Below are 26,304 nucleotides of genomic sequence, written 5' to 3'. Positions count from 1 at the left end.
CTATTTATCATTATTATTTTTCCACCAGCTGCTCTGCCTATTATTCAAAGCAGAAATGGACAGAGATAAATCTGAGGAACCAATGAATAGTTATTAATTGGTTTCTTGACATCTGTGGTAATATTTAATTAATAATAATGTCAACATTCTAAACCATTACAAATTGTCTTTGCTGTAAAAATATTTGCTGTTCACTGATGTAGACTACACTATAATATATCTCTCACATATAAATATCTCTCTTCTCCTTTGTGATCCTGATAATGCAAATATTAGTATACTTGACGTTGCCCTAGAGGTCTCTTAACCTATCCTCATTGTTTTATTTTATTTTGTTTTGTTTTATTTTATTTTAATCCTCATTTTTTTAAAATTCTTTTTTCCTTTTGCTATTCAGCTTGGATGATTTCCACTATCCTGTTTTCCAGATTGCTGGTCCGTTCTGAATTCTCTTATCTGATGTTGATAACTTCTAGAGTATTTTCATTTCAGTTATTGTTTTTTTCAGCTGATTAGTTTTTTTAATATTTTATATCTCTTTATTGAAGTTCTCACTGAATTGATCTACTCCTTTCAAGTCTTATGAGCAACTTTTCAACCATTACTTTGAACTTTTTATCAGGTAGATGGCTTATCTCCATTTCTTTGGCTCTTTTTCTCAGGTGTGTTCTTTCATTTGGAACGTATTCCTCTGTCCTTATTTTGTTTGACTTTCTGCATTGGTTTCTATGTTTTAGATGGGACAGCTACATCTCTTTGCTTTGAAAGTGGTGGCCTTATGTAGAATGTGTCCCGTGGTGCCCAGCAGCGCAATCCTCCTGGTCACCAGACCCAGGCACTCTAGGGATGACCCTGTGTGGGCTGCATGAGCCCTCCTATTGTAACTGGGACATGACTGCAGTGGGCGCACTGGTGGGCAGGGCTGGCCTCCAGTGTGGCTGGCTGAGACTCCTGGCTGCAGCTGCTGCTGACTTGCCAGTGGGTGGAGTTAGCTGGCACAGCTGGCTGAGAGGCCCAGCTGCAGCTGCTGTGGGCATACTAGTGGGCAAGGCTTCCCCTCCCCCAATACCTCTCCAAAGCAAGAGTCACCTTGGAGGGGTACATGCCAGGGCTGGTTTGTTGGGTGAAGCAGGTTCACAGGGCAATGCTGAGGTGGGGCAAGCAGTGCTAACAAAGTAGATGGAGAGTGTCAGAACTGGCTCATGTCAGCTTGGCTGAAGCAGGGCAAGAAAAATGGCACCTGCCAAGACTTCTAATCCCAAAGAAAGTTCCTACAGATCTCTGTTCTCTAGCACTTACCCTAAAATTAGTCAATAAATCTCCTTTACATATAGCCCAGGTGCTTTTCAAACTGCTGCCTTTGTGCTGGGTGCGGAGTGAGTGATACAGTATGCTGGTCAAGCGTTACAGTTTCCTGTAACTCTCCAGCTCTTCCAGAGTTAAACCCCACTGATTTTCAAGGCTCTCAAAGTATAGCCCTACTGATTTTCAAAGCCAGATATTATGAGGGCTTGTCTTCTCTGTGCAAATCCCTAGGTTGAGGGGTGCCTGATGTAGAACTTGAACCTCTTGGCCCTCAGCAAAGGCCTCCATGCCTGTGATATCCCTTTTCCTTGTGAGTTGTCATATGGGGGTTTGGTTCCCTACTGCATCCCTGCACTGCTGACCTTTGATGTGGTTCTTTATACCTTTAGCTGTAGAAAAGCTGCTCCACTAGCCTTCATGTTATTTTCAGAGTAAATTACCCTGTATGTATCTCAAACATGTTGCTGGCCTGAAGTGTCTGTAGGAGGAGGTGAGCTCAGGATTGTTCTACTCTACCATCTTCCTAAGCTCCCCCACTTATTTTTAAAATCGAATTCTTTGTTTTCTTCTTGTTGAGTCTTGAGGGTACTCTCCATATTTCAGTACAAGTCCTTTGTCCGATTTGTAACTGGCAAATACTTTTTCCAGTCTGCTGCCTTGTATTTAAATTCTGAGACTATCTTTCACAGAGCAAAGGTGTTTTGTTTTCATAAAGTCTAATATACCAAGGTTGTTTTAATTTTATAAATCATGTCGATGTAATATCTAAGAACTATTTTTCTACTCAAGTTCACAAAGATTTTTCTCCTGTGTTCTGAAGATGTAGGTATTGTATTAATATCTATGATTTAGGTTTTTTGTATTTATACCTATGATATACATTTTACATTTATATCTGAGTTACTTTTTATTTCTTCTTCTTTTTTTTAACCTGCAGGGATTTTTTTAAAGATTTTATTTATTTATTTGAGAAAGAGCTAAAGAGAGAGTGTAAGAGCATGAGCAGGAGCAGGAGCAGAGGGAGAGGAAGAAGCAGACTTCCTGCTAAGCACGGAGCCTGACATGGAACTCTATCTAGGGCCCTGGGGTCATGACCTGAGCCAAAGGCAGATGCTTAACTGACTGAGCCACCCAGGTTTTTCTCACTTGGAATTTTGATGGGAATTTTGTCAAATCTATGATTAAAGTTGGGGGAAAATATCATCTTAACAATATTGAATTTTCTAACTCATGAACATACATATCTCTCCAATTATTTAGCTCTTACTAATTTCTTTTATCCATGTAGTTTTTCGAATGCATATCCTATGTTATCTTGTTTTTTTTTTTAAAGTTTTGCATCTTTTTTAAAAATTTTTATTTATTTATGATAGTCACAGAGAGAGAGAGAGAGAGAGAGAGAGAGAGAGAGGCAGAGACACAGGCAGAGGGAGAAGCAGGCTCCATGCACCGGGAGCCCGATGTGGGATTCGATCCCGGGTCTCCAGGATCGTGCCCTGGGCCAAAGGCAGGCGCCAAACCACTGTGCCACCCAGGGATCCCCTGTTATCTTGTTTTGATATACTTTAAGTATTTAATGTATGTAGGGTGCTATTGTAAATGCCACTATTGTTTAAACTTTGAATTCCAGTTATTTATTGCTAATGCTTAAAAATATGATTGATTTTGTATAATGATTCTGTATTCTGTGATGCTGCCAAACTGATTTATTAATCTAGGAGCTGCTTTGTAATTCTTGGGATATTTTGCCTGGATAATTATGGGAAATGATATTTGTGAAAGGTGATAGTCTTGTTTTCTAATTACCAATCTGTATTTATCTTATTTATTTTTCCTGCCTTGTTACATTGGTTAGGACTTTCCACTATATTGTTAATCATAATAATAGGAAGGGGTATACTTTCATTGTTCCTGATCTAAAAGCAGTGCATTTAGTCCTTCACATGAAGCAAAGTTATCCATGTATTTTTGGTAAATGTCCTTTATCATGTCTTTTTAAAAAAGATTTTTATTTATTATTCATTAAAGACACACAGAGAGAGAGAGAGAGGCACAGGCAGAGGCAGAGTGAGAAGCAGGCTCCATGCAGGAAGCCTAACGTGGGATTTGATCCTGCGTCCCCAGGATCACACCCTGAGCTGAAGGTGGCGCTAAACCACTAAGCCACTGGGGCTCTACCTTAAATGTCCTTTATCATGTTAATGAAGTTTCATTCTGTTTCTACTTAGCCAAGAGCTTTTATTATGTATGAATATTGAATCTTATCTAAAACTATTCCTGCAAATAGTGAGATCATATTTTTTCTTTATTATGTTACAATGATGAATTATATTGCTTGATTTTTTAATGTTGAGCTAGCATTGCATTCTTAGAATAAGGCCCACTCTATTGTAATATATTGTCTCTTATTATTGCTGAGATTGATTTTTAACATTTTATTGAGGATTTTTCTTGTCTGTAGTTTTCTTGTAATATCTTTTTCAGACTATTGTATTAGAGCAATTGTAGCTTTATAAAATTAATTGGGAATTGCTTTCTCTGGTATTATATCTTCCTTAAATGTTTGGAAGAATTGGGTAGTGGAATGATCTGAACCTGGAGCTTTCTTTGTTGGAAGAGTTTTAAGTATTAATTTTTTTTTACTGGATACAGAACTATCCCTATAATCCATTTTTTCTTGAGAGACTATTTGTAGATGTGCCTTTGAAAGGATTGTTTCATTTCATCTAAGGCATCAATCTGTGGTCAAAGAGCTGTTAGTAGTATTTCTTTAATATATTTTTAATTTCTGTATGCTGTATAGTGATGTCCTTATTTCAGTCCTGATATTTGTAATTTGTGCCAACTCCCATTTAATCTTGGTCGTTATGGCTAGTGGTTCAGCTTTTGGTTTCATTAATTTTCTCAATTGTTTTTCTGTTTTAGATTTTATCAATATTTGTCTCTCTCTTTCCTCCCTTCTGCCTGCATTGGGTTTAATTTGCTCTTTTTCTTTACCTAGTTTATTAAAGCTGAAGCTTAGATTATTGATTTAAGATTTCTTTTAATTTCAAGTTTAAGCATCTAAAGTGATCAATTTCCTTCTAAACACTAGCATACTCTTATTACACAAATTATGGTATATTTCTTTTAATTTTTGCCTAATCAATGTCATAAATGCTATGAATTCTATCCACAGACCCTTTGAAGCTATGGAGTCCAGATAAGAAACCCTATAAATGTAGAGTAGACCAAGAAAAGCAATTAAAACATCTCTTCCTCTGAATGATTTCCATAAAAATAAATGACAGATGGCTGGCTATCAGAGCAAAAGATGCTCAGATCAATTGTTTGGAGCTAACTTATTCAACTCATACTTACCATCCTCTATAACTTGCCTTTATGTTGTGTTTTCAGCCCAACAACCTTCTCTTATACTATGGGATTCCAATTCAAAGTGGATTATATACCATTGATTAATGATCTTACACTGTCTTATCTCCGTGTGTCTCTCTCTTCACTTGAAATGCTATCCTTCTTCTATCCTTCTTGAAATTCATGTCTTACAAAATTGCATCTAAATTCTAGTCTTCTTTCTTTTATTATGTTATATACTATACATTATATCAAATTGTTATTGCCATTTTAAGGTAAGCTTTTTTTCTTTTTCTTTTTTTTCTTTCTTTATTTTATTTATTTATTTATTTATTTATTTATTTATTTATTTATTTATTTTTGCTGTAGTATAGACCTCTCAAGGCATAGACTTTCTCAATCTTTTGTATTCGCTTTTTGGTGCCTAGGTATGCCAAATATAAATGCTTAGTAAATATTATATTTACTATTTATTTTTCTTCTGTCCATCCTTTAGTTTATTATCACTTAATGAAAGTCATTAGGATTAAAACATACCTTTCCTTAGAAAGATGGATCTGATTAGCTTAAAGTGTTTTACATAGTCTATTTTGCCTTCATTAATATTCAGAATATGGTTAATATCTGACATTGTTTTTTTTTTTAATTTACTTTTTATTGGTGTTCAATTTACTAACATACAGAATAACCCCCAGTGCCCGTCACCCATTCACTCCCACCCCCCGCCCTTCTCCCCTTCCACCACCCCTAGTTCGTTTCCCAGAGTTAGCAGTCTTTACGTTCTGTCTCCCTTTCTGATATTTCCCACACATTTCTTCTCCCTTCCCTTATATTCCCTTTCACTATTATTTATATTCCCCAAATGAATGAGAACATACACTGTTTGTCCTTCACCGACTGACTTACTTCACTCAGCATAATACCCTCCAGTTCCATCCACGTTGAAGCAAATGGTGGGTATTTGTCATTTCTAATAGCTGCGTAATATTCTGACATTGTTTTGATTATAAAAAATCCCTCATTTAAAGATTTTTTAAATTTTTTATTTATTTATGATAGTCACACACACAGAGAGAGAGAGAGAGAGAGAGGCAGAGACATAGGCAGAGGGAGAAGCAGGCTCCATGTACCGGGAGCCCCACGTGGGATTCGATCCTGGGTCTCCAGGATCGCGCCCTGGGCAAAGGCAGGCACCAAACCGCTGCGCCACACAGGGACCCCAAAAAATCCCTCATTTAAAATATAAAGGTCTTGAAGGAGAAAGAAATTGCAGCTTCACTTTAATTTATTATGAATTTACCTTTTAGAAGACTCACTTCAGTGAAATTTAAATTATCCCTGATTCCCATCATTTCTATGTATAAGAATTCTTAGATGATTGAATTTATCTTATCACATTGCATTGTGCATTGTTTCCTATATCTTGATATCTTGATTTGCTTTTCTTCTTCAGCTATTAATTTTATTTCTCATGATTCTTTGGATATATGATAATATAATATCTTGTGGAACATAGGGCTCTTATTAGTCTCACAGAGATTTCCAGGAATACCCTGACAATGCTAAATAGTGTTAATTTCTTTTTTTCTGTCCTCATTTTTCTTCTAAATGAAAATGTAGGTTTTCCTAATAGCAAAATGATAATTGAATTTGTAAGTTTCTGCGTGATATAATGGGAAGAGAACTTGATAAATTCCAGAAGCCTAGTTTCTATTCCTAATATTTACTAGTTTTGTGATCTTCAGCAACTTACTGAAGTTTTCTGAACTTCAGTTTCTTTAACTGTATATTGGGTGTAATAATTTCTAATTCATTTTCCCATGGTTTTTATGGAATTATAATATATTTAACTGCCAGTAAAATGCAGTTGAAGTTACTTAGGCATTAGATATTAGTTTAAAAGCTATAAATTATTTTTCATTACTTAGCATTTTATATTACTCTGAAGAATGAAAATATCATGTGAACGAAAACTTCCCTAATATGTTGATTTACCTGAATTAGGTTGGTTTCATCCTTCTTTTCACTTCCATGTACTAGAATTTGCAGACAATAAACTCTATCTGTACCTCCTCTTCTCATTTTACCTTTGCATTCTGGACTGTGATCTATGCTTCACTGCTCTGTAAAACCAAATATGGTTTTCTTCTTAAAAATGCCTTCACAGGGCAGCCTGGGTGGCTCAGCGGTTTAGTGCCACCTTCAGCCCAGGGCATGATCCTGGAGACCTGGGATTGAGTCCCACATCAGGTTCCCTGCATGGATCTTGCTTCTCCCTCTACCTGTGTCTCTGCCTCTCTCTCTCTCTGTGTGTGTCTCATGAATAAGTAAATAGAATCTAAAAAAAAAAAAATGCCTTTACAATTGACCATTTCTTCTCCATTCCTGGTGTCCATGTCCAATTTCAGTCTCGTGTCATCCCATAATTGGATTGCTTCAGGAACTTCTCATGAGATCTCTCACTGTATTCTTGTCTCTAGTCTTTGCTACAAATTACTTCTAGGAAAAGATTTTTTTTTTTTTCAGGAAAAGATTTTTTAAATGCTATTTTCATTCAGTAACTTTCTGGCTTGGAACATAAAAGTGGTTTTATTGTCTACTGTATTAGGTTGAAACTCTGCCTGGCTTTAAAACCTCTGTGTTTTAGTGCTTTCTCCCATTGCTAACACACGTGGACCCTGGATTTAGAAAAATCTGATAACAACCGCGAATATATTTCATATCCATTATCTCTTCTCTTAACCGCATATAAAGCTCTATCCCATATCTGGAATTCTGTCTCATTTACTAAAGTATCTCTTTTTTCTACCCTTCCTTATGGCCTAACTAAAGTTCTAATACCTCTAAGAAATTATTTCTTCTGCTTTCTTGTATTTGTTTCTTGATTTGATTAAAATAATAGTACACAGTCTTTGCAAATGACAGAAACTGAAACCAACCTAGTTAAGCCAAAAAAGGGGGGGGGATTTATTTATAATGTAATTGTGAAAAGGGAGTGCAGTAGGAGAAAACTAGGAAGTACAAGAAGGAGCCCAATTCTGAAAGATCCACTCTGCTTTTTAATTCCTCTCCTCTCTTTTTTATAGGGGTATTGTTCTCTTTTTTCATTTCTTCATGTGTCTAGACCCATGCTATACTCTTGGCTTGCATTTTTGCAAAGAATGAGGAGATTTTGCAGACAATAAAGACATTCCCTATATTAGCTTTGAAATTGAGTTTGAAAAATCAAAGCAAAAGACCTGATGATCAGTTTAGGTAGCATCTTACCCACCTTCGGCCAATCACTGAGACCGAGGGGCTGAAGAACTACAGGTGTAAAGTGGATTATATATATTCATCTCTAGTAAACAGACAGAGAAGTCTGTTGCCAGGAAAAGAGACCATGCACAGAGATGGCATTGAGGCACTTCTTGGAAGCAATTTACTTTTTTTGTAGCTGGCCTACAGTTCCACAAGTTCATGACTCACAGTCCCAAATCCTAGGATCATTTCTAAATCTGACTCGATTTTAAAATGCAAAGTTAGGAATAGTCAGGACTTCCAATGTAGGGATTTCTCTTAGCCAGAAGTGCCCCATGGAGCCCTGGGAAGATATCTTGAGAGACAGAGAGGAAATAAGCCACACTGGCAGTCTCCGTATGCTTCAGAGAATAACTTGCTATTCCTGTGTGTGAGATAATCCCAAATGGTTTACTACACTCTAGTATCCCAAAGGTATGATTAAAGGATTAGAGTATAGGGAAAAGAGCATACATTAGTGCAACAGAGTGAAAAAAGCCAACACTTTGGTACTATCCTGGGATTTCATCAGCAACAAAATGAGGACAAGAGAATTGGACCGTGAGTGATTTTATTAAAACACTGGGTGAATCCAATCAAGATGCTTTAGCTATTAAGTTCCCTGATGACAGAGGTTATGTCTGTTTTAATTTGCTTTGTGAGGTGCCTACATAGGCAACAGGGATAGAGATCATGTTTTTAAGAAACACTAAAATGTTATTACTTGTAGCAACACTACTGAACACTCAGCGCACCACTCAGCACACCACCATATCTAATGAACAGCTTTAGTTTTAAATTTCTGAGAAGAATGCTTGGCAACAGCTGAATTAACATTTGCCAGGTAGCTAACTGGAAATATAAATTGGGAGCCGTAGGTGTTAGCTGAAGCACTGAGAATAGAGGAAAACCACAGAGGAAGAATTTCTATTGAGAGGAGTTGGTCATAGACAGTAATGGCAAATACCAGTGTCTAAGAAAAAGAACTTACAGAAAAAGAACTTATAAAATTGCATGTGATTAGTAGTAGCACACTTGTTGTGTCCTTTCTGTGTACTCAGCAATATTTATGTTCTAAGACTTTCACAAGCAAGATCACATTTAATCCTAATACTTCTTTTATGATAATTTTATAGATGAGGCAGCAAATGTCTCAGGAAATGTTTAAGTAACTTGCCCAAATACCAGCAAATGACAGAGCCAGGATTTGAACACCAATTTGATTAATTCAAGTGAGATTTAAACGTAGTCTAACTTTAGCTCCATTCTTTGAAGGCCTGTGGGTTTGTTTGATTAAGACTTTATTTATTTATTTGAAACAGAGAGAGAGAGTGTACATGAGCAGGGGTGTGGGGTACAGGGAGAAGCAGACTCCCCACTGAGCAGGGAGCCTGACACAGGGCTCCATTCCAGGACCCTGGGCCAAAGACAGATGCTTAACTGACTAAGCTACCCAGGTGCCCCATAAGGCCTATTTTGTGACTGCCTGTTAGGAAGAAAAAACTAGGAGAGAACTAGGAACTAACTGTTCAGATCTGTTGTGTGCCAGAATTCGGTCTGGTAGCTGTCATATCCTAGCTGATGTAGTATAAGAAACCAAAGCTCAGAGACATTTATATAATTTGCCTAGGCTCGTGTGCTTAAGAAATTGCTAATGCAAGAATTAAACTCAGTCTGCTTATTATAAACACCAGCGTCCTTTTCAAATACTTATGATTCCTCTGACCACAAAATTATATTACATTTTATCCTGCCTAAAGATGGCTGCAGAGGGCTGTATTCATTTGCTTGGGTATTGGCTGTATTCATTTGTAACAAAGAACTATAAACTGGATGGCTTAAATAACATAAATTTGTTCCCTCACATTGCTGGAGGCTGGAAGCCTAAGTTCAGTATGTCAGCTGAGTTGTTTCCTTCTTACAGCCTAAGACCTGGGCTTGTAGATGACTCTCTTCTTCCTGTGTCCTCAAGTCATTTTCCCTTTGTGCATGTTTGTGCCCAGTCGCTTCTTTTTATAAGGATATGTCATATTGGATTTGGGACCACCCACACGACCTAATTTTACCTTGATTACCTACTCAAAGACTTCATCTCCAAATACAGTAATATTCTGACATACTGGGGGTTAAGATTTTGACATAAGAATTTTGGGGACACACGGTTCGGCCCATGGATATAATGTCCATTGCCACTACTTTGAAGTCACCCTCATTTCTCACCTGGACTACTTCATTAACCTCCTAACTAAGCTTCCAGCTTTCTCTCTAATCTCATATGAAGTAATCATCTATCAATTTTTTTTTAAATTCTAGTTGGGAGCACCTGGGTGGCTCAGTGGGTTAAGCATCTACCTTTGGCTCAGGTCATGATCTCGGGGTCCTGAGGCTGAGCCCTCATTTAAGGCTTCCTGCTCAACAGTGCATCTGCTTCTACCTCTCCCTTCCCCCCCACCCCTGGCTCTCTCTCTCTGCCTCTCTAGACCTCTCTCAAGTAAATTAAAAAAAAAAAATCTTTAAAAAAAGAGACCGCATAGCATAATCCCAAAGACCATCATTCACTGTGTATTCTGTGTGAATGCCAACCCCCTCTGAGTTATATTACAGAGAGGCCCTGTATACCATCGTGCCTTTGTTTCCATTATCACCACCTAATTCAATCCCTTATTACTTCTAAACTTGGTAATCACAGTACTTTATACTTTCTCTCTGGACCACCACTCTACTCTCTTGGCTCTCCTTATTAATAGGGTATTCTTTTTTAAGTGCAATTCAGATAATGTCACCTACTCTCTCAAACCCCTTCTGTTCTATCAATTTAGGGCCTCCCCAATGTGATCCTGGTCTGGACAAGGCCTTCCTTTCTCATTGCCTCTGAGGTGGGAAGATTGAACCATCACCACACACTTATCCACCTTAACCTATACTTGTTCTTTTAGCTCAATCTAAAATGCCACCTCCTAATTGCCCAAATCCATTCCTTCTGCAAGACCCAACCTAAATTCTTTTTTTTTTAAGATTTTATTTATTTATTCATGAGGGGGAGGGAGAGAGAGGCAGAGACACAGGCAGAGAGAGAGAAGCAGGCTTCATGCAAGCAGCTTAATGCAGGACTCGATCTCGGGACTCCAGAATCATGCCCTGGGCCAAAGGGAGGTGCTCAACTGCTGAGCTACCCAGGTGTCCCCCAACCTAAATTCTACTTCATGAACAGGCCTTTTCTCGAACCCAATCAGAAGTGATATGATATTTCTTTTTCCACCATTAAACTTTTACTTTTACTGCATTGGATCTTTACAAAGGGGGGTCTATAACTTTCAAAGTACTGGGGTAACTAAAGATAATACAGAGACTATTGGCCAGTAGAGTCTTTTTTTTTTAAAGATTGATTTATTTATTGGAGAGAGAATGAGAGCAAGTGGGGGAGGGGTAGAGGGAGAGAGAGAATCTCAAGCAGACACCCCACTGAGTGTGGAGCATGACATGGTGCTTAGTCTCACAACCTTGAGATCATGACCTAAGCTGAAACCAAGAGTCAAGCGCTTAACCAACTGAGCCAGCCACCTAGGTGTCTCAGCCAGGAGAACCTTAAAAGATTTTATTGGCATATCCAATGTGTACTGGCAACAGCTCAGAGAGGTATGCACAAGAGAATTGTTTAATTTTCAGTAGCCTATTTAAGCAGAGCCATTATTAAAAACTAAATTACATACATTTATAATTAAATAACTTATTTTAAAAGTAAAATATAAATAAATTCTAATGAAAAACAGATAATTACTAATTATTTGACCACATTTTTACAGTTTTCTATATTCTTCAAGATATTTACAGTGATAGTATGTATATGGTCAATATATTGTATTGGGGTGCTACTGTGCATCCCCTTCCAACTCCATGGTTGATGACTTCACATTAATAGCTTGAAAACTCGTCATGATGGGAATATTTAAAGCATAGAAATCAGCACACTAAAAATCAGGACCTGATGTGTTGGAGAAAATCTTAGAAATTCAGATTAAACTTAAAAGTATGTCAAGTCTATAACCATCATATTGTGATGGCACATATATGAAAAAAAAATTCTAGGGATGCCTCGGTGGCTCAGAGGTTGAGTATCTGCCGGAGTTCTGGGATCAAGTCCGATATCGGGCTCCCTGCATAGAGCCTGCTTCCCCCTCTGCTTGTGTCTCTGCCTCTTTCTGTCTTTCATGAAGAGATAAATAAAATCTTAAAAAAAAATTCTAGCATTTGAAACTATTTTGTGATTCAGTGAAGAAGTTACATGTATCATTGATTGATAAGCAGAGTTCTGACTACAACTTATTTGGCTTCACTTTCATCAAAGACCTTCACATATATAAAATTTCAATCAGCACACTGATTGGTCAGTTATAAACATACCTGACTACTGATACAAGATTTTGGGAAAAATAAGTGAAAGCATTTTGTGAGAATTAATTGGCAATGTGGGACTTATAATAACGAACATTGTGTATTTTATTATTTCTAAAGTGTGTGCTATATTAATTTTGTAATCAGTAACATTTGTAACACACACACACACACACACACATTTCCCTTCAGCGAGGTAGTTGTTAAACATTTACCACCAAATATCCCTTGTATTATGGGAATTAAGCAGACACATTGTCAAAAGGGAAAAAAACAGAGGCACTTGCAAATAGGTGAAATAACCACAATGTTTACCTCTCTGGTATCAAATATCACTTAAGATACCATTTCAAATCTGCTTGGTTTCCTATGTTTCCAAGACTTTGTTTTTAGTTTCACTTCCAGCCAACAGTACAACAATCATCTTTACATGGACTTGAAGTCATTTCACATGAGGGAAGCTCAGTAGTGTCTTGCCTTGCATATTCTCCACATACCTCTCACTCTCTATGTAAGAGCTCCCTTGCTCTGCTGAGGCAGACTGCTTTAAGCCAACTCATGATAAGAAATAAGAGTAAAGGAAGTAATGCCCTGTGGAGGGTAACCTTTAACTGTCAGCAAATGGGAGACTGTGGACACTCTTCTCCCTCCTCAAATGAACTTGAGAAACAGTCTTTACATGACTTCTTAAAAAATGGTCCAACAAAATGAGTCATCCAGTAGCCTCAGTAATCCACTCTTATATTGGCTACCTTTCCTTCCCTGTCTCACTAATGGTTTCCTTCAGCCCTACAGTATGGAGGACCCAGGCCAAGGTACTTCCTATAATCATGAGGGGCAGATGGAGAAAAATTTGATGATATCTACTTCATGTGACTAAACTAGTCCTTTGAAATAGAGCATAACTAAAATATTTACCATGTCAAATATGGTGAGTATAGCATAAAGTATGGAGAAGTTGAATGTCTCTCTTGCATACCTGAAACAAATGTAGCATTGTATATGAACTATACTCAAATAAAAAATAATTAAAATTTAAATAATAAAAAAGAAATTATTCAGACATAATTGAAGGAGAAAACAGAGCAAAAGGATATAGTATATCAGTCACCTGATGTGTCCAATTAGAAGAAATCTCTTCGTCCTTCCAACTCTACTATCTATATCCAGTTCAATACTTTGTGCCGCTGTTATAGTATATACATGCATATGTATGCATATGCACATATATGTGTATTTATCATATATCTATATGAATATCTATCATATATACATACATATATAAGAATGTTGATCAATATATATATGGCATTCTTATATCAGCCTTCTATATGTTAATTAATATTAACAGACTATTTACTCACCTCACACCCCTAGCCTTTTATAGTTTTTATTTTTTAACTCATTTCAACAAATGCTTGCATATTGAGTGGAATGGAACCTATTTCTGTTAAACATACTGAATCTGGGATTCATGGAAACTACCTAAGATTGAAAAGCTGAGTAAGCCTTCCTCCACATACCCTTTTCTTTCCCTCATATTAATAATGAGTTTTAGTGGCATTTCTAAGTATAAAAAACCTGGAGTCAACTTACTAATACTTGAAATTGGGTTTCCTTCTAAATGAGCTCCAATATCACAGCTTTTTCTGGTCCCAGGCTAGGAGGTTTTGCTCTTGCCTTGGAACAGACACTCAGACACTCCTAGGGAATTTTTGATACACACACCAACAACCACACACACACTGGCAAATTTTATTTATAAGGAAATATGCATCTTCACCCATAGGTTTGCAATTATGATCAGCAAACAATTTTAGTTCTTTTATAAATATATTTGGTGAGTTTTATTCTCCTTTGGTTCGATACATAGATAAAATGAATGTTTTGTGTCTGGTGGAAAGTTTATTGCATTCTTGAAGTCTTTTAACAAATTGACATGAGTACATTAAGGAGAAAAGAAAGAAGAAAGGAAAGAAAGAAGAAAGAAAGAAAGAAAGAGAAAGAAAGAAAGAAAGAAAGAAAGAAAGAAAGAAAGAAAAGAAAGAAAGAAAGAGAGATGGAGAGAGGAAGGAAAGAAAAGAAAGTTTTAGTAGACTAGATCTTATAAAGAATGGGTATCTAAAAAGACCAACCAATACTTGATATGATGTCTAGAAAGTATAAGTAGAACATATGATTGAATTAAATATAGTTAAATAAATTGCAAAATTTCCCACTTTAATGAAGATTACTTTTCATATATTACTAGAGACGTTTTATCAGGTACCTTTCTAATAACTCTGCATTGAGTAGAAGTTCTGGCTCTTGAAACATTTAAACTTACAAAGGAAATTTAACTTAGGAATTATCCACAAAACTCAAAAGACATATATTGAGAAGTAGAAAATTGAATTTGGAGCATATTTAAAAGGGATGGAGAGGGAATCCCTGGGTGGCTCAGCAGTTTAGCACCTGCCTTCAGCCCAGGGTGTGATCCTGGAGACCCTGCATGGAGCCTGTTTCTCCCTCTGCCTGTGTCTCTCTGTCTTTCTCTCTTTCTCTCTCTCTCTCTCTCTCTCTCTCTCTCTGTGTGTGTGTGTGTGTGTCTTTCATGAATAAATAAATAAAATCTTTAAAAAAATAAAGATAAAAAAATAAAAGGCATGGAGAAAAATGGTTAAAATTCTCTTTATAATTATCACAATATAACAATACATAAGAGGCAGATCAAAAACAAAGAATCCTTAAAGTGCATATCATTTTATAGATATACAGACAGATTCACAAAAAAAAGTTATGTGGTTTCTCAAAGACCATGCAGGTGATAAGTTGAAGAACAAGTTTCAAACACTATCCCTTTCTTCTATCCAAGGCATAGGTTTCTGAACTGAGCAGCCCTTTATCATAGACTTTCTCAACCTCTCTGGATCACTGTGAACGCAAAGCAGCTTCAACACCAAAGCTGCTTTGCACAGCTATTTATAGCAGATGCTCAATAATAATTTTTTGATGAGAAATCAATGAACCTTGAAGGCATTACGCTAAAGGAAATAAGTCAAGCAGAGAAACACAAATACTGCACGATCTCACTTATATTTTCTTATTTTAAAAAGCTGAACTCATAAAAACAAAGAGTAAATTGGTGGTTGCTGGGGCCAGGGGTCGAGAGAAATGGGAAGGTGTTAATCAAAGGGTACAAACTTGCTGTATAAAATGAGTAAATTCTGAGGATCTAATATATACAATAGATTAACTGAAGTTAACAATACTATATTGTATACTTGAAGGTTGCTAAGAGAATAGATTTTAAATATTCTCACCAAAAAACCCCACAAAAACAAAAGCAACTACGTGAGGTGATGGTTATGTAACTAACTTTATTGTAGTATTTATTTAATACTATATATGTATATTAAGTCATCACATTTGCACCTTAAATTTCCACAATGTTGTATATCAACTATATATCAGTAAACCCGGCGGGGGTGGGTCGAGTCAGTAGTTATTTCCTAAAATACATTTATTCAACAAATACTTAGGCCACCTAGGCTCTGGACAAAAAAGGGTAAATAAGATGTAACCTCTTTTGCCGATTAGTTCATAGTCTTTTAGAGAGTCAGACATAAATAATTACAATAAAACATGAAAAATCCTGTGATGTTGGGATGGAGATGAGTAGTGAGAACACAGAAGAGATAGGTAGCTATTAGAACTAGAGAGTTAGAGAGTTCTGTTGCTTTCCACTGAGTCTTGAAATATTACCCACAATTAGCTACACAGAAAAGTATTTCAGGAAAAAAGAATTTGTGTGAAATTTAGAGATGTGAAAAAGCATGGTTTGTTTGGTGATCTGTATATTCTTTGGTATGGCTGAAACATGTGCGATATACATAAAGAAAATATAGGTAGTGTGGCTAGAGAAAAAGATCAGATACCAGATAATTTAAAAATCCTGGATATCATAAAGCGTTCTAATGAGGTTTAGATTCTACCCTGAAATATATAGGATGTCAGTCTTTTCTGAATGTATAATTCAGTACTATCTAATAAAGCTATAATGAATGTATAATTTTATGGGAGTAATTTTTTTTAATTTTTATTTATTTATGATAGGCATACAGAGAGAGAGAGAGAGAGAGAGGCAGAGACACAGGCAGAGGGAGAAGCAGGCTCCATGCACCGGGAGCCCGATGTGGGATTCGATCCCGGGTCTCCAGGATCGCGCCCTGGGCCAAAGGCAGGCGCTAAACCACTGCGCCACCCAGGGATCCCTATGGGAGTAATTTTAAGAAAGGGTAAAAAGAAACAAGCAACATTAATTTTAAAAATATATTTTATTTAACCCAATACATACAAAACTTTTATCATTTCGATATGTAATCAACACTATAAAATATTAATGGGTTTTTTTACATTCTGTTTTTCACAGTGAGTCTTTGAAATCTACTTTTGTTTTATTGGGGCAGAATGTCTTAATTTGAATTAGCCATATGTCAGATGCTCAGGAGCCACATGTGGCCAGTGGCCACCATATTGGACAGTACAGGTAGTCACCAAGACCAAAGGCAGTCACCAAGACCATCTTCTTAAACCCAGCATGGTTGACCCACTCCTGAATGAAGCTCAATTTGCAGCACCACCACAGCCATGGCACTACATTCCAATTCTTTCAGTCCTGCAGTAAATGATGGTCCAAGCAGATATTTCCAAACTGAGTCCTTGCTGTCTGTATTGTGGGAGTTACAGTCCTTCCAGAGAGAATCCAGCAACCAGAGAAGCTAGGCAGTACAGATGTAAACTGGAGAAGGTAGTGGCAGGCCAGGGAGCTGCTGTCAGAGAAGTTACTTCTTTTCAGCGAAGTCTGTCAAGCTTGAACAGCTTTGGCTGTGCTGCAGAGATTTTCCGCCTTTAACTGAGATGGGGGAATTTCCGGGTTGTCATTAGATCCAGTTAGAATCCAGGATCAGAGGTGACTTGCCAGCTAAAACAGGCAAAATGAATAACTCACCAACCCACCCGACCCATTGACACACAGTTCTATATAGAGGTTTGTCCTTTCTGTGGAAATAGAATCACTCTTAATGAGACATGCACTGCAGGCTTTAGCTGTGAAGTTGACAGCTTACAAAGAAAGAAGGAAGTTGAATTCTGGAGGTTAGAGCAGGAATCTGGGTCACAGCTTATGTTTCAACTTTTTATTTTCCTCTAGGAGGAATAGCCAGAAAAAGAAAGAAGTCAACAGCTCCATTATTTTTGAGAAAATTAATAGTGATTTTTTTCATTTTGCAAATCTCAATATAAGCTATGTTAACAAGGTAATAATTAAAGCACTGCAGACTTTTTGATAGCATAATTAGTTTTTTCTCTTCCTTCTGTCCCTCTGAAGTTCCGTCAAGGATTCCCTTTCCAGTAAAGATTTAGTTAAGTAACAAATGACAGATGATATGGCACATCTATTTCCAAAAGTTCCCTCTTATTACAGGCATTTTTCTATAGAAGAGCTATAATTAAACATTGTATATTTTGTGGGAAGGCTTTGATATTTAAATACCAATTCTCAGCAATGATGTAGATTGGATCCTTTAATGCTAAAACTATATATGCCTATTAAATTGTAGTAATTAGGCAAAAAACGTACTTGTTAGATAATGTATGTTTGCTGAGATGAATTCTATTCAGTAATATCAGGCATTGGTTTCAAATGAAACATTTAGTGGTAGGTAAATGCTTTTGGAAGAACCACAGAATTAAATGACTAATTCTCACTCAATGCTTTTAGGGCATAATATACAGTAGGAAGAGAGCATAGGCTTTGAAATTTGACAGATGAAGCTATCAGTTATTTGGGCAAATTCTGTCAGCATAAACACTTATTTATAATGTGGGAAATACTAGCTACCTGATAGGATTGGTTGGTTTAAATAATGATTAATAAATTATTAATAGTATTTGAAGTGATCAGTAATAATATTATTAAACTTTTACCAGTTAATTCCACAAGATCTAGATGGATGATGACGATGACGATGACGATGATGATGATGATGATGATGATGATAAAAACTATCATATATTGAGTGCTTGCTATACCCATGTCTTGGGGTAACGCCTTCACTTAAGGTACCCCTATTGAAAAATAAAACTTCTTTGATTTCCACATTCTCTTCCAATTATCACCATACCTCTTTGTTTTCTTCACTGCCAACTGTCTCCAAATGTTGTATATAAATATACTGTGTTCATTCTCTTACTTTCATTCACACACAACCTGCTTCTATATGTCTTCTATGTAGCCAAAATCAGTGAATTTTTTCACCATGCATCTTACTTTACTATTCACACAGTTAATGTACAAAAGGAAATAAAAGCATTTTGTTATCTTGGTTCCCATGACAATACATTGTCTTGCTTTCTTCTTCTTCATGTTTATGTCAACTATTCCTCCTCAAATGATGCATAAATATTTGAATTCTTTAGGATATAATCAGAGGCCTCTTCTCTTCATATCCTACAATTTTATCTCTTACTGTTGCTGTCCATATTCTGATGATCCCAAATAGTTCCAATTTAGACTTCTATTCTCTGAGCCAGAATGTCCTTATTCAGTTTTCTATTTGGCATTCCTACTTAGCTATTTCAAAGATATTTAAAAATAAATTTGAAAACTTGTTTTTTTTTCTAAATTTGGTTCCCTTTCAGTTTTGTCTATTTCAGTTATCTCAACCCAATTATATGGACTACAGTTCCTGGAGGGAGTATATCTCATAACTTTTGATTCTAAGGCCCAGCAACCTATAGTACAGAACCAAAGATGGTACTCAGAATTATTGTACTTGACATGCGTGACAGCTATAACTCTTGTGTATTTTTCTTTCATTAATTTGATTTCATGTCCTCTGCCATGTATGGATTTGTATGGTCAACTTGTATCTTTGCTGTTAAGATCAAACTTCTTTTTCTAGCCATTTTTTCCTGGTAGAGAGTAGAAAAGTTCACCAATATAGTGTACTACTCAGCAACTGCTTGGTGCACACTCTTCTGACAAAATTCAATAGCCCTCATTTGTATTACCATAAATAATATTTTAAATGTATAGTTTAAAATCCAAGTTACTAAGTTATGTTACACTAGCTGTTTTTTTTTTTTTTTTCTGCTGAGTTCACTATTGGAGTATTGCTTAAAAGTTACTTACATAATCCATGCCTAGAGTAATGCCTAAAGTGATTTTTCTAAATAAGATCCTTCTAGTACTTTCAATAATAAAACACTCTGGATGAGATCTAATAATGTCCTATCTCAAATTGAACGCTGTGCTATATGGGTCATGGCATAGAAAGACTCTACGGTAGAATTTGAAATAATTGGCCCAAACTTAGAAATCTGTTTGTTGGCTAAGGTTTTCATAACAAAGTCATTCATTTATAATAATTCATGGAACCATGATGAGGGTTCATGGTAGATGATAAAAATGTTTTATGTATTCCAATCCTTTAAGCTTTAAAATCTTTCCGTTAATAATGTCTTCAACATCTCAAATATCTAAATCTCAGTTCTATGGGCCTATTTAGGAATATTCTTTGGGACAGTTACCATCCTTCTTTTCATTGAACAAAAATATATGCATACATTGTTTTTGTTGAGAAGATTTAAATACCTACTTTGAATAAGTTGGCTGTGTAGTAATAGGAAACAAACATAAATGAGTACAGTATAGAGCTTGAAATTGGTATACTCATTGCATAGATGGATATAATGAGAAGACTTTTTTTAAAGACTTTATTTATTTATGAGAGAGAGAGACAGAGAGGCAGAAACACAGGCAGAGAGGGAGAAGCAGGCTCCATGCAGGGAGCCTGACTTGGGACTTGATCCCGGGTCCCCAGGATCAGGCCCTGGGCTGACGGCAGTGCTAAACTGCTGAGCCACCCAGGCTGCCCGGAATGTATTTTTAAATTACTGTTTATATTGAGAATATTCATTTCCTTTTTGGCAAATGATCATCTGGGCCAAAAGGGGAAAAATAATTCTAATATTTGCTTAATACTTTAAAATGAATTAAAATTTCCTCCAAGATCGCGCCCTGGGCCAAAGGCAGGTGCTAAACCGCTGAGCCACCCAGGGATCCCCTGATGGTCATATTTAAACAAATAAATGTACTTTTCTAAAATTTTACTCTTTATCTATCTTCTGTATCGCCTTTTCTGTTCAAGAACCTTAGTTCTTATTATATGGTGGAATTGTAAATGAATTTACTACCCTCAAGGGGCTTACAGTGTTTGAAAGTAGGATATATAAAATATCAAAAATGTATACAGCATGTAACATATAAATATATGTACATAATGTAGAATACAGGATATATATTTTAAGTTGAGCCTGATATGCTATAATACCTAATTAGCACCATAACTCATTATCTGACTGGAGGAAACCTCCTTAGAAATCTCATAATAGGGCAGCCCAGGTGGCTCAGCAGTTTAGCGCCACCTTCAGCCCAGGGTGTGGTCCTGGGGACTCTGAATCAAGTCTCGCATCAGGCTCCCTGCATGGAGCCAGCTTCTCCCTCTGCCTGTGTCTCTGCCTCTCTCTCTGTGTCTCTCTGTGTGTGTCTCTCATGAAAAAATAAATAAAATCTTAAAAAAAAAAGAAATCTCATAATAAAACATATACATGAAGTGGGCTATATTTTCCTAAGGAAAAAAATATGTTAATATCTTAGGTTAGATTTTTAACAAAATTCTCAATATCAAAAAATCATTAGTGTGATCAGCCTTGTCATAACACAATTATAAACTTCTCTAACAATTACAAGTAAAAAAAATTACTCTCTTCAGCATTATAAAATAGGTCAATAGCTAAAATATGTAAATATCTAGAGTCTACAATAAGCCTAGTATTATATCTGTACTTTATTCATAAATATCTATTAAATGAATAGATTACACTATTTCTTATAGGAAGATCCTTGAAAAGCATGGTGGAGTAGGTCCGTTTAGTTCCACAACCATTTGTTTGGTGGTGCTATGGAGATGTGGCCTACATCCTAAATAAGTTTACAGTCTGGGCAGTTGAGTTGGACCAGAAGAATGGGTAAGATTCCAACAAAAGACATGGGGAGAGGGTATTCCAGGTAGAAAGAGCATCATGAATAAAAGCAAATAACTGGGAATGCATGAAGCATCCAAGGGACTTAGGGAAGAACATAGTAAGAAATAAGACCCCCAAACATAATGTTTGGTAAGGTTTTGAATAATGAAAGATAGGAGATGGTAAGAGGTTATAGGTGATCACATAAGCTTCAGTGGAAGGAATAATGATGGCCTCATGGAGAAAAAGAAAAAAAAAACAAATGTCAAGAAAAGAAAAATATCTGAGCCTGTTTAGTATAATTCTATTAATTTAATTTTGCTTCTTATGATTGTTTTCCCCAACACACACAAAATTCATAAATTTGAACCATATCTTGAATGTATATTTTACTAGAAAAACCTCTCATTTACTAGATATATATATGTATCCTATCTATGTTCCTATACTTTATTACCTTTACCTGAAAGTACGTTGATGCCACAGTAACATGGTTGTTACTGATACTGAATTGGTGCCATCTGAAAGAGCAATTACCTTTGATTATATATTACATACTAGAAGATTGTTCAATGCCTTTAATCATCTCCTCTCGTAGGTTAGGAGAAATATTTAAAGTATTTAAAGTTATTCTTTGGCCGGTCTTGTTTTCAATGTGTATGTTGTAGGCCCAGATGGATGCAGATACTTCCAGATCTCCACTGACATGATATAGGTCAAATAGCACTAGTTAAAGCAACTATTTAAAATTGCCCAAATCTACTTTCCAATTTCAATTACTTTTAAGTATGTTATTAAATTTTTTAATTCAAACTTGTACTTCCATATGTTTAAAAATCTAATATTACAGAGGGCTCAAGGGTAAAATGTACACTTTAGAAACTGTTTTTATTTCTTAGGAATATATGCCTTTTTTAAGGCCTACTTTTTAATTTATAGACAATAAACATCTCCTAATTCATGTATCTTCCCTTAAGTATAATTCTATTTTAGATTTGTCACCTATTTTCTTTAGATTCAAATAACTCATCTCTCTTTTGTTTTTTATGTATCTTGACTTCCAAATTGTGCATGAAGGATTTCAACACCCCAGCTCTCCCTGCTTCTCTCAACTTATCATCTTTTCCTTTAATTTTTTTTGTAAAGGTTGATTTATTTCTGTTGCATAATGAGTTATTTCCTTTGTCCCTAAGTGGATTCATAAAGTTGAAAATCAGTAATTGGCATTTGCATTATTGCAGAGTAGTGTGAGCTGAGTCCAGTGAAGCCTTGATTACATTTTCTTCTCATAATCCCAAATCACCAGCCCTCTGCTATTTAAAAGAGATTGTCTGGTGGAATTCCTTTCTGGTTTTACCAGTTGCTTAAAATAAAGCCACAAGTTAGTTTCATATATTACACCATATCTTCCATTCTCTATCATTTTTGTCTCCCTATCAGAAAAAAATAAATCTTTCTTTCCTCAGCTTTTTCTAATCCTATACATTGCTTGAAATCTATTTCATCTCCTGTGAGAAGCTTAGGAACTTTTTAATAGCTTCTCCTTTATTTTTAAATAATTCCAGAATACAGTCTTTATATCAACTACTGAAAATCTCAACACTTCAGGCTTCCCAATTTTATTGAAATATATGGAATACATGCTCCCATTTTTAATTCCCAACATATAATGGCTTTTATTAAATCAAAATTATTCTGCAGAACTTTTATGTCACACATATATTAAAACTATTTCGTATTTTAATTTTAAAGAGTACTGCTTGGGTTTTGCTCTGAGAAAATAATTTTCCCCAACTAGTTTAAGTTCATTCTTTAATCCAATGTTCAGTATTAATGTCATTTGCTCCATTATTTATTTTAGATGCTCCAGGAGAGAGCAGCTCAACTATACCTAAAACATTCAATAATACCAATAAGTGCAATTAATTGGGTCCAGCCTATCTATCAGATATTTTATATAGTTAATATATGTATTATTTTATAATGTATATTATAATTATATGTTTATTACATGTTATATAGAATGTTAGTTACATATAACTAATTATAAAATATATTATAATAATTATAATCATTTATTATAATGTTAAACTAGATATAATGTTTAACATATATGATATGCAGAATACATATTAGGTAGTGTTATGTCTGATTTTCAGGTGAAAAAGCTAGATTTAGAGAGACTTTCCAAGCTGAATTAGAACTCAGATCTCTCTAACAACAAAATTCTCTCCCTATTACAAGCTACTTCCATATAATTTATTGTATAAACAAAAATAAGTTTAAGTTGTTGGGAGAGATGCTAAAGATTATGAATTTGTCAGGTATTTTTTTCTTATTTAACTGTGAATATATTGAGAACTATTATTATTGCCATAACAATCACTATGTACCTAATCTCAAATTATTTATGCAAATACCCCAGCACTAATGAAAGCATTAAGTACAAGACAGTCTGTTGAAAAATAGAGTTGGCTAAAAATAAATCAGAGAATAATAGATTACTCAGATTAGTATAAAACTAGTAATTTAGGCCCCTAGGCATATTTTTCAGAGAGGATCTTTTAAACTTTGTTAATTGCAAAATAACTACATTGCCCATTTGCCATCACCATAGAGGCTTCTTCTTATTTTATTTCTGGAGAAAAAGGAAAGATGCAGCTGGCCAACCAGTTTCTTTGGCTAGAACTTAAGCTATCCTGCTCTGCTTTGCCCATTACCATTTTCTTAAAGATAAAATTACACAAAAATCAACTTTCAAAGTCTGAAGATCTCGTTATGCAGCAAGATACCTGTGCTATAGTGGAACATACACAGGATTAGCAGTGATAAGTTATATGCCACTTACTAAAAGTGAACTTCAGTTTTATCAGTTGTGAGTGGAAGATAATATTACATGTCTCAGAGTTGGCGTAAGGAGCTGTGAGCTAATTTATATGAATTGACTTTTCAAAAATCAAAATGTTATACAGGTATACTTATTTTTAAGTGATCTCTATTATAGTCATATAGTGAAACTAATGCAATTGAATGCCTTGTACTTCCTTATTCATTTGGGATCTCCTCTTGATGAAATTTCTATTCCTAGGTCTAGTTGATTGTGAAGCCGGTGACCACTTGCTTGTCTTGTAATAGGCTCCTGTATTCTGTGAATCATTCCCCCTTACCCAGCTAATCTTTTGTAAACTCAAGACACTGAGCCTAGTATAATTTAGAGCCTTTTAAGGCTCTAAAAATACCTAAAATTGAAGTATCATGACCTTTAAATTGGAAAAAGAAATGTAGATATAATTGGGCTTCTAAGTTTTCTAAAAGTCAGCCATGGACAAGTGAAGGGAGCAGAATCCACTCTCTTTGATCTGAGAATGTAATACAAAATTCCACCTACTGGGTATGTAACGTTGGGCAAGTGTAAACGTAACTGCCTCATCTGTTTTCTTATCTGCAGAAAGAAAGTCATAATGTCTCACTATATTCTTGTGAGAATTAAGTGAGGTCACATCTATAAAGTTTTTGGTACACTGCCTGGCATATAGTTGATTGTCAGTATTGATCACCACATTCCATCAATTTAAAGGACCACCATCAGTCCTTAGCCCTTCACATTTGCACAGGGCTTTGGAATTATTCCCCCAAATCACTAACCTCCCTATGCTTATACAGAATGAAACTTCAAATGTTTTTCATAAGCTTATACATTTACCTCTGACAAGACTCAAATCTCAAGCAAGGATATGGAATTTTTGGTTGGGATAAAGCCACAAAATCTTATGATTGCTAATAGAATATAATATGCATAATATTCTATAAAAATATAATGTTCTATATGCTATCTGCACAGCAACATCTATTCCATGTAAATGTATGTATTGTGTCTTTAAATACAAGAATCTGAGCCAGTGGAATAAGAGAGTCATACAATAAGAAGCAAAAGGAAGTGAGACAGAATGAAAGTACAGCAGACAAATGTCTTTCATCATCTCACACTAGAGTGTGAACTTTTTAAGTCAAAGGGGAGCTTAATTGCTTCTGCTTTTTATGCTGTTCTCTCTCTCTCTCTCTCTCTCTCTCTCTCTCAAACAAAATTTAGAGTTCAATGCATACGTATAATGTAGTTTCGTTGTAAATTGCCCAAAATGAACAAGTCATTGAAAGAGCCAAACCTCATTCAGGTGTTCAGGCTCCAAGTTCAACAGTACCAAGTCACCTTCGTGTTCCCAGTGCTTCTGCATTCTAACTGGACCCAGCGTGTCCAGCACTGCCATCTCACTACCTCTCTGCTTATCTGTTTTTACACAGGGAACTATGGAGAGAGTGGGATGGAAGCTTTCAAAGATATGTCAGCCAAGGAAGGAATTTGCATCGCTCACTCTTACAAAATCTACAGCAATGCAGGGGAACAGAGCTTCGATAAGCTGCTGAAGAAGCTTAGGAGTCACTTGCCCAAGGCCCGGGTGGTGGCCTGCTTCTGTGAGGGCATGACAGTGAGAGGTCTGCTGATGGCCATGAGGCGCCTGGGTCTAGCAGGCGAATTTCTGCTTCTGGGCAGGTGAGTGACAATGAGAAAATTCACATGAAGGTAATGCCAGGAATTTGGCAACACCAAGGGTATCTTCTGGTGCATGAGGACAGATGTTTTGGAAACTTAATGCGTGTGGTAGAAGTAGAACTTAAATATCATAAAGCACCAGAGCCTAGAGATAATCATAGAAAAGAAGTGGATATGCTATGTGCTGATTACTGATAACAGGAATCAACACATGAAGATGAGTACTTAAGTCTTAAAAAAAAAAAAGTGACTGTAAGGAAATGAGATGGGTTCTTAGATACTTGGATCATTTTGTAATTTCCTTGGGAGGTAAATGTTTTTCAGATTTTTTTTCTGTTGCTTGTGAAATTGATTTT

The 26,304-nt window shown here is 35.8% G+C and overlaps 1 protein-coding gene across 5 annotated transcripts in view; it reads left to right on the top strand.

Annotated features, from left to right (window-relative positions):
* Positions 1-26,304, top strand: part of GRM5 (glutamate metabotropic receptor 5) — a 511,936-nt gene that overhangs the window by 178,499 nt on the left and 307,133 nt on the right. For all 5 annotated transcript variants that reach the window (XM_072794970.1, XM_072794971.1, XM_072794973.1 and 2 more), the window contains exon 3: positions 25,699-25,948. In XM_072794970.1, the coding sequence (XP_072651071.1) occupies positions 25,699-25,948 (250 nt within the window). The remainder of the gene's footprint in view (positions 1-25,698; positions 25,949-26,304) is intronic.

This window comes from Canis lupus, chromosome 23 (assembly GCF_048164855.1).
Source record: "Canis lupus baileyi chromosome 23, mCanLup2.hap1, whole genome shotgun sequence".
Taxonomy (NCBI): domain Eukaryota; kingdom Metazoa; phylum Chordata; class Mammalia; order Carnivora; family Canidae; genus Canis; species Canis lupus.
This window is presented reverse-complemented; position numbering and strand designations above follow the sequence as displayed.